General features: G+C 40.5%; 1 protein-coding gene across 1 annotated transcript; it reads left to right on the forward strand.

Moving 5' to 3' along the window:
• Positions 1 to 7851: 7851 nt before the first annotated feature.
• On the forward strand, positions 7852 to 9118 carry hes2.1 (hes family bHLH transcription factor 2, tandem duplicate 1). The gene is made up of 3 exons (XM_003979384.2): positions 7852 to 8008; positions 8114 to 8297; positions 8391 to 9118. Exons 1-3 carry the CDS (start codon positions 7919 to 7921, stop codon positions 8717 to 8719), a joined length of 603 nt encoding a protein of 200 aa, XP_003979433.2. The 5' UTR covers positions 7852 to 7918; the 3' UTR covers positions 8720 to 9118.
• Positions 9119 to 9626: the final 508 nt, after the last annotated feature.

Consider the following 9626-nt stretch of genomic DNA (forward strand, 5'->3'; position numbering starts at 1 on the left):
CCATTCCCTCAAGGATATGGTCCATAATAGCTATGTTAGACATTATGTAAGATAATATAAGATAAAACTTTATTGATCCCACATCGGGGAAATTCACATGTTACAGAAGTAGCCAGTGTTATACAACACTAAAAGAAAAACTATTATGTTATGTGCATTACTATGTACATTATACATTATATGCAGAGGGGAACATTCTATCTATCTATCTATCTATCTATCTATCTATCTATCTATCTATCTATCTATCTATCTATCTGTCTGTCTGTCTGTCTGTCTGTCTGTCTGTCTGTCTGTCTGCAACAATGCAATAACTGTTTCACACGATTTCATAGCTGCGATTTCATCGACTCTCGTTATTTATATTTATTTGTTAATTGCTAAACTACTGCTCGGTTTTCACACAGGCCCACAGAAACTTTGAAGCCATTCATTCTCTGAAACGTACTTGCCTAAATTGATGTCGGAACAGGTGTTTGGTGCAGCTGCAGCCAAGACTAATCAAAGGAGCACCGCTCAGGGTTTAATTATGTGTAAGTGACCTGTAATCTTTTCCCAGCGTTCCCAGGCTTCTACTGCTATACCTCTAGGAATGGGAGGCTAAATCCCCATTGAACTGGAGCGGGGAGCGGGGGGAGTTTTCCAACGGTTTTCCCCCCCCAGAAGGGCATGAGAAAGCTGGGAAATTTCTTGCACGCGTCGGGCGTGCGACAGTTATTCAAATGAAGCTCACTTATTCAAGCGTGGGCCCCCTCTATTGTACGCTCACATCTGCTGTTGCGCGGGAATATTTGAATGACTGCATTTTTTGCTCAAGTTCACGTTAGAGCTATGTTGTTGCCTAAGACGCAACCTATTGTCTGTCAGTGACGACGAAACAAAGCAATATGGACATCTTCCCTGTTAGCAGTAAAACATTTCAATTTGAAAGTATATAATATATTTAAAAAAGAATATATACACTTTAAAATCGAGAAGGATTTGGTATTAACAACAACAGCAACAACATCAACAACGAAAATAATAATATTAATAATAATTAAATTATTATTATTATTTTCACTGGTAATGGCAGCCCATCGTTAACGGCCCAGCTGGTTGGCGCGTGCCGTGCAGCCATTGTTCTCGCGTGAGTAGCCGAGACACGGACGCGTGCATTAAGGATGCCTCCAGTGAATCACTGAAAAAGAAGGTTTTACTTAAATATATGAACCAAAACAGTCTTTCTATTACCCTGCAGGTGACCTGGTCACTCTCGTATGTTATATAGAAAATAATGACACCAGACCAAAATAAGTTTTATTCAGCACAAAGAACACAAGCACGCAAAGAGACAAAGTAGCTTTATTCACAATATTATTGGCTCACCTCCCCAAATGCATTTTTATTATCTTTATTTATTCTTGAATGTATTCTCCTCTATAGATCTATATTTCAAATTCAAAGTTTTAAAAGACTTTGAAAAGCATTTGAATAGCATTTTACAGTAGTTATGCCTTTTTAACGTTTTGTCACGTTTGGAAGTTGATAGATGAAGTTTTTAGGTCAAATTCACGTGAAATAATAAGCTGTTGTACATTGTTTTATTGGCATTTTTAAAAAAATGCTATTGATGAATATTTAGATTTAGAAAGTGCCTTTCCAAAGAGAATGTGAGATTCTTTAACCACACAGAGCTTTGGCTTCTGCTGTGTGTTTTACAACATTTCTCAATGGTTCTTGTGGCTAATAAACCCTAACAATGTTTTGGTGTTTTACAATAAAATCTAATAATATATAAATTTGATAATACACCTGGAGCTTTAATAGTGTTAAGGGGACAGACATTAAGATATGAACATCTTAATAGCCCTTAATAAACTTAACACTAAGTATGTCAGTAGTTGAAAAAAAATAGGCTATTCTAATAACGTATACGTACCTTGTGGGGACCTACTCTAAAGTTCTTCCTTGAGTGTTTTCTCATCAAGTTCAGACGTTTTCTGTCCTCTTGACCTGAGTATGCAGGCGTGTCTCCTCCATAGCGACTCAATCATCCGTAAGCTGCACTGAGAATTTACAAAATCAGACTTTCTCACACTCGGGCTCATTAGATAGACACGGGACAACTAATATGACAGGACAGGCGTTTACAATGCGGCGTTCTGTGAAGGAAGTGCACATCACCGACGGGAATAGTCATGAATGTGTAGGTAATAATAATAATAATAATAATAATAATAATAATAATAATAATAATAATAATAATACACGAACGCAAGATGTGCTTGACCTTTAATAATAGCCTTATATCACGTGTTTTAGCCTGGCTAAAGATAGTCAAATTTAAGGTTAAAATAAATCAGAAACTTTTTCAAACTCGTATTAAACATGATACTAATACATTTTTCCAAACCAACATCTATCCACTTTATCATAACTTCTTAAAATCAAATCATAGCTAACACACATGGCGCCATTTTTAAGACAAAAACAAGCCAACTGTAAATATGACACATTTTGTCTAAAAGAAATTAAATAAGCATACCGGGATGTTGTTGCCGTCGCTGTCATGTCAGCCTCGTGCAGCGGTTGCAGCTCGCGCAGGTTGTAGTGTGCGCCCTTTTTTGCCACGAGCTTTGAGGTTCGACGAGAAGGAGAGACGCGCGGGCCGTGTGGGCGGTGACCTCACAAGACCACGCCCCTCGGCAGCATCAATGTCCTGCATTGGGCTGTTGAGGTGGTTTATGAGTTTAAAATTAAACACAATTTGATATTTTACACTAAGACATTTTAGATTTGAACAACCCCAAGCGAATAATTTCACTCCGCGGTTATTTAATGACACCTTTTGATGTCCACTTTTAGCAGATTTATGTCGTAAACTCAGAATTGGAAAACACTTTGAAAAACTATGTGTTTAGACAATTTAAGTAACACACCACTTTCTTGTGTTATCATAATTATCGCTGGGACAGAAAATATTTTATTGGTGGCTTAATGTGTTCTGATCATTAACCTCCCACTCTTGAATTCCACCCAGAACAAGTCTTAATGGCCCCCATGTCTCCGGAACATGTAATAATCCATCGGAGCAGCACAGCCATCTGCTGCCTTTGTCCGCCTGGCTCGTGCTGTTCTCGTGCCTAGTGTGACACCACAATAGAGTCCTCTCAATCACAAATACAATATTAGAAAATGATAATAAAACGGCTGCAAAACTTTTGGGGATGGAGCTGATGAAGGGACCATGTGTGTAAGAAGTAAACATCCCTTTAATTTTGTTATCCACAAAGCTTTCGTGAGCAGTAAAGGACGGTTAACGACGCGGTTCTTGAAGCTTGCGTGAGTTCACCAACTTTTTCGAGGCAAAACAATTTTGCCCCGCCAGATGTAAGCCCAGCCTCTATAGCTTGGATTTTGGCTTGGTTAGGCTGGACATTGAAATCCTGTCTGTTTTATGTAATGTAGTCTAATATACAATTAGACCCCCCCCCCCCCCCTCCTCAAAAGACGCCACACGCGATGTTTGTGATAAACTTCATTAAAAAAGTGGAAGCGAGACAAGACGTCATAAGTTGAAAACAATAGGAGCACATCCACGACACTCCTCGATTCCCCAGCTGTCTATACACATTTCACAGTAAAATGCTTAACCATAATATCATAAGATATTCAGGATGGGGCTTTAACATTTATAAATTGGTTACATTTCAACTTATGAGCGCATAGCATTCTGTTTAACCACTGGAAACGTTATTTGGTAGGAAATAATTCGAAACGTGGTGTTCGAAATCAGAAAAATTCAGAGCAAATCAACCAAAATCCTTTATCATTGTGTGCTATAAATGATAAAACACCCCACAGTAATATGTTATCGAACATACGTCTTTGTTCGCTTCCCTTCGCGTCACGTGACCCGCGTGGACGCTGAGGCGGAATCGATGACGTCAAAACGTCACGGTGCGGCAAAAAAGTTAATATTTCGGTCACGAATGCCACAGATGCTTTATGAAACTAGCGTGGGTTTAAGCGTGGGTGCTTAGTGCTCCTGTTGCATCCCGAGAGGGGGCAGAACAAAACAAGACCGACAGCAAACATTTTCAAAGGAAGATTTCCATATTTTCAAGATAAAGCCATAATTTTTATATATCTGAATTGCATGAATTTTAATCGATTTGTTTAAAGCTGATGTGTGAAGTTTGCCTTTGTAAATTAAACCAGTTTAGCAAACATTCGTGTTATTTGTCTTGCACTACCAGTTTGTCCAGAGTATGTATGCAAAAACTAAGAGGACATAAAGAATAAATGTATAGCACACAAATAGTGAAAAAGCAACTGTCCATTGTATAATCTGCCCAACCCCTTTAGATGATATAGCCTATACTGCTCCATCACCAACTACAGATTCATTTATGAAAAGAAAAAAACCAAAAACAATTTCAGGCATGATGCTATAGTCTTGTTTAGATGAATGGTTAATGAGGATTGGAAACACTATACAAATGTGAACATGGATCACCTTAAAATGCCAAATTGTCTTTTTACAATGAATGTGAACACATATATAAATATTGCATTGTGAATTATGAACTCCAACTCTCCCGCAAACCCCCATTCTTTTGTAAAAATGAAAAGAAAAGGAAAAATGAACCAAGCGGTGTTCAGAACAATATACTGCATAGTAGTGCCTTCCAAAGAATACAGTCATTATCAATTTATTTTCATACTGTGTATCAATGAATAGGTTTAGTGGCCATGCTCTCCCCACCAACAATGATGCACTTCCTGCTGTCTTTTTTACATATGGAGTTATATGGAGTATTCTTTCTTCTTTTTTTTTTACATCATGGACTTTTGCATGTAAATAAAACAGCTGTCACAGGTCCCATTTTGTTGTTTTTGTATTCATAACTATCACTGTTGGTCATAATAAATTGCATTTACACCTCTGAGCCTGTTTGCACAATGCTGTTAATGAGTAATTTGTGCTCTAAAGTTTCTGTATTGCATTTCAAGCTTCCAAATTAATGATTTCTCTGGCTTTGTTTCATTTTTAGAGTAGGAGTCAAGGTGCATTTACAGTGTAATGAGGACACATTGTTAGTTACAGTTGGAATCTGCTTCTTAGGACGCTTCTTCAATTTTGCCTCAGGATTTTCATTTAGAAGAATCACAACAGAATTTTCAAATTTAATCGGAACTTCAAGTTTTTTCCTCACCAGGGGGCCTTTTTCCAGTTTAAAAATGTATCATAGGTCCAGCTACACAGTAGGTAAAATAAATGCAGTTGAAGAAATTTGAATGGGAAGATTCTGGATGCAGATAGGTACACAAGAAAGCATGCTGTCGTATTGCATGCTGTACAGAAAAGTAGGAAAAACATCTTATTCAAATTATGTGGTCACAGTGGTGGAAGAAAATCCTGGTCATCAACTATTTAAATGTATCAATTCATGTCATTCCAATAAAATCCTAATTGTAAGGTGTCGTTCCACACAAAAATAAAATGATTGCGTTTTCAATTGCACATGTATCCAGGTTTGCCTCAAACAAAACCAGACTCACAGGCATCAGTCAGATGCTTCATGACGCCATCAGTTTCGCGTAGATTTTGGCTTGGGATGCCATATAACACGATTTGAGGAAACAACTCGGCATGTCTCATTATCGTCTCGACAAACACCTTCAGTCTATCGACGCTTTGACGTTTGCCCATCGAAGCTGCGCAGCCCCCATCTGTCTGACGCTTTGGCTCGTGTCAGTCTCATGCCGTTTATATTCTTCCGACTTATTACATTTACTATTATAACTATTATTATTTCTTTTGTGTATTGAGATCCAAGTTATGATCTGTAAATCGACATGTGCCACTTTGCTTTGTCGCCTTGTAGCATATCACCAGTGTGGTGTTGTGTTGACTGACGCGTGACCTAATCCGTCAAAACGACCCCAAATCAAATATTTTCTTCCATTTTCCTCGACACAAAGAGGGCTTTACTCTACATTTCAACGAGAGAAACCCCAAAGAAGTCACCCATATCTGTTTCTCAGTTGCAGTAAAATTCAATCAAATGTATTTCATTTCCCCCCACATCCTTCAACAAAGGATCAGGGGATTCTCATCTCGCACAGATGGATACCCACGCTGAAACAAGACAAAAAACTGCCCAACCGAATCCTCTCTGCTCGCCTTGTTCCCCTAGCTCTTATCTATGAGGACCCATTCCCAGGCTGGACTTGATGGCAGTTATTTAGGGCCCCATGGGGATGGACGCGTGCAGCACCGCGGTTAATGCTTGAAATAAAACCTCTTAAAAAAACCTATGCTGCAGCAGGGCAGCTTGCAACCGAGGTATATATATATTTTAACAAAATGATAATGAACGTGTTGAACGCCATGTGTGTAACTGCAAATGTCTTTTTGCTTTTCGCACCTAATTTCCGTCGATTGCTTCGTAATCGAGAGTTTCTGCTTTTTTGTAATTATATTAAACACAATGAAATGTATTTACGCTTGTGTTAATACTTTTAATTGGACGTTTATTGGGTTAAAAAGGTAAATAGGTTTACTTTAAGATTGAATAAATTATCAGTTTGGTTGTGGGGCATTATTTGTACAAAATGTATAGGTAACACAGCCATTATCAATACATTTGGTCTAGACAAGCTACTATACATTCATAGTTTTAAAAAATGGAGCAGGGGTGCTGATGGGAGCGGCAGCAGCGCAAAAGCGGAGCTGAGACGGAGCAGAAGAAGAGGATGGGGGAGGGGATGAGAGAGGAGGGTGCTGATGGTGCCTGTCGAGGGGTGGGGGTCCGTCCCATCTGTTGCGCGTTTGTGGCGCGTGCCGAACGCGTGAATCGCACGCCAATGCAGCTCCATCCTGCAGGATTCCCATCAACGCAAAAAGAACAAGTTCTCAAACCTTTCAGTTTAAACGTGTTGCTACTAAAATGAACAACAACAGGGTCGTTTTTAATCTGCGTTCCATTTGTCTCACTTTTAATTATGAACGCAAAGGCTCGTTGAAGTGAACTGGCACAGCGCTCATCACAGCCCCTAGGTCCTGGGGTTTGTGGCTGCACATGCACGCCTCCCTGCTGGCATGGGGTTGGTCGTGTCAGAGCCTCCCCCCGCTCCTCCAGGTAAACACCGTGGTGTTGATGCTGAAAACAAGCTGCTCTGGCTCCACAAACAGATGTTTATGCATATAGCGTGGCTTCGATCTGCCCCACTAACTGTTGTAGATGAGGCCTGTCACGCACCGCTCTGATCTGGGTTTACGTCTCCCGTGTTTTGGCTGTTGTTTCGTATCTAGTCAACAACACAATACCGTATTTAACCAGCTATTTACCTGACCTGAACTAATTTTAACTGGATTTTTGGGGTTTCTCATCAAAGGAATTCAATAAAATGCTTGTGGATTCAGCAAGGTAAAAAAAACAATTAATGAAATAAAACCAAAACATCAAAACCAAAAGTTCCAGTAATAAAGAACAAAGGTTTGTTCATGTGCAAAAGCAAGAAAGCTGTGGTTTGTAGTAGAAGATTGCGAAGGAATATATATCGTCCCTTCTAATTCATCTGATCTGAAGGGGGGAGGGGAGCCGCGTCGTTTGAGTCATATGGCGTAATTTGATCATATGAACGTTGAGGGTTTGCATTTTAAACACAAGCAAACGCAACATGACTAAACGTCCGCATACCAGCGCAAGAGATGGGGGTCCCAGGGAGACCAGATGGCCCAAAAAACAGCCCCTTCCTCCCACCGTGCCCCCCCCCCCCTCAAACCTCGATGGCTTGTGTTCCCTCCCCTCTGACGCGCAGCGCTCCCATAAATAGGAGGTTCTCCGTCTCCTCGGCACACTCGAGCCCAGCCGCTCCAAGCGCAAGTCTCCCAACCAAAAATCACAAGAACAAGCAACAAAACGAAATGAGTCCCAGCATCATCACCCAGGCCAACCAGCCTCTCCCTACCAAGTCCACCGTGGCCCAGAGAAAACAGGCCAACGAACTGAGAAAGGTAAGGAGAAATATAAACGACTGTTTTTTTTAAAATCATTTATCACTTGCTATTTTGATTCTTGACAAGTGCACCTGAGTAACCAATTGTTTCTTCTTCTGTCAGACTCTCAAACCGTTGTTGGAAAAGAGAAGACGTGCTCGTATCAACGACAGCCTCACGCACTTGAAAGGTCTGATTTTGCCTCTGGTTGGAAAAGGCAACGCACGCTACTCCAAGTTGGAGAAAGCCGACATCCTGGAAATGACTGTCCGTTTCCTCAGAGACCTTCCCTCAACTCCAATCAAAGGTGAGAACCACCTTCTGACGACAACAGATTTTGCCTAATACTAAATGGCATCATTAAGACGCGGTTCACTGATGAAAACTCTTTTCCCTCCAGATCCCGCAGACAGTTACAGAGAAGGCTACAAAGCCTGCCTCCAGCGCGTCTCTGCTCTGCTTCCCCAAACCAGCCTGGGTCAAGACGCGTGCCAGCGCGTGAACGACTTCGTCCAACAGTCCATGTCCTCCACCGTCACCCCAACTTGCCTGAACTGCTGCGCCCAGAGCTCCAGAAGCTTCCCGCAGATCCAACAGAGACTACAGATCCTCAAATCCAACCTCAGCTGCAGACTGGAGAACCAGTCCCGCAGCATCGGCGCGGTGGCTGCGGGCGGAGCTCAAGCCGGCCCGCAGGCAGTTAACGCTGTCATGTGGAGACCTTGGTAGATCAGATGGACTCTTTCTTTGTGTATTATTTATTGAGTATTTATGCTATTTGTATTCCAGTAGCTGTGATCGTAGTGAAAATGCAAGTTTGAATTTGCTGTGTAATATTCTGAGTATTTTGGCTGATTGTAACGCCGGAGCGCACAGACCTCAAAGTCTATGAACGTTTTTAAAAGCAATCCTCTTTTGGGGTTTCAAAGGCATGGGTTGTGGACAACACTTTTGTAAAACCCCACGGGTTATTTTGTCTGAGGTTTGCACGATGGACTTAAAAGTATTTTGGTCTGTGCAAAAGAAAAGTCTGTAAACACTATGTGTTAAATGTTAATAGTATGGGAAAGAACATCTGTCAACTGTTTGAATATTGAAATTGTTTTCAATAAATTTGCTGTTCACGAATATGGTTCTTCTCGTATTCATTGATTTTGGTATTTTAATGGTCTTCAAAGTCACAAGAAATCCAGAAAGAAGAATCTGAGAAAAAAAAGGCGCGCAAACGCATAAAGCCGCATGTCAGCGCCCGATGAGCAGCTGCTCCATTGTTCACGAGGTGAGGCGCCTCTCTGGATTCCACCACGGCGCTGGGAACTCTGGGATCTGTATGTGACAGAACACACTAGGATTTTGGGTTTCCAGAGTTGACTGAACTCAAGAGTATTTTTAAAAAAACAAAACAACAACAAAAACAAAAACTTTATGGCATAAAATGACGAACTGAATACTGAGTATAGCTTTCTGGAGAAAAACATGCTAAAAAAACTTAGATGTGGTCTTATTTGTTCTAATATGCTACTATTACAGTCAAATTAGATTTTCTTTTGCAATCTATATTGAAAATCACTTTAAAGGAAATTGTTTTTTCATGGTAACATCTGTTAAGATATATTGTTATATAAAGAATATCTTT

The sequence above is a fragment of the Takifugu rubripes genome, chromosome 3 (genome assembly GCF_901000725.2).
Source record: "Takifugu rubripes chromosome 3, fTakRub1.2, whole genome shotgun sequence".
In the NCBI taxonomy this organism is placed as follows: Eukaryota; Metazoa; Chordata; class Actinopteri; order Tetraodontiformes; family Tetraodontidae; genus Takifugu; species Takifugu rubripes.

Bases quoted from the DNA above. Each gene is read 5' to 3' on its own strand.
- hes2.1 (XM_003979384.2), top strand. From the start codon at position 7,919: ATGAGTCCCAGCATCATCACCCAGGCCAACCAGCCTCTCCCTACCAAG. The intron at 8,009-8,113 runs GTAAGGAGAAAT...TTCTTCTGTCAG, and splicing joins AGGCCAACGAACTGAGAAAG to ACTCTCAAACCGTTGTTGGA. The intron at 8,298-8,390 runs GTGAGAACCACC...TTTTCCCTCCAG, and splicing joins TCCCTCAACTCCAATCAAAG to ATCCCGCAGACAGTTACAGA.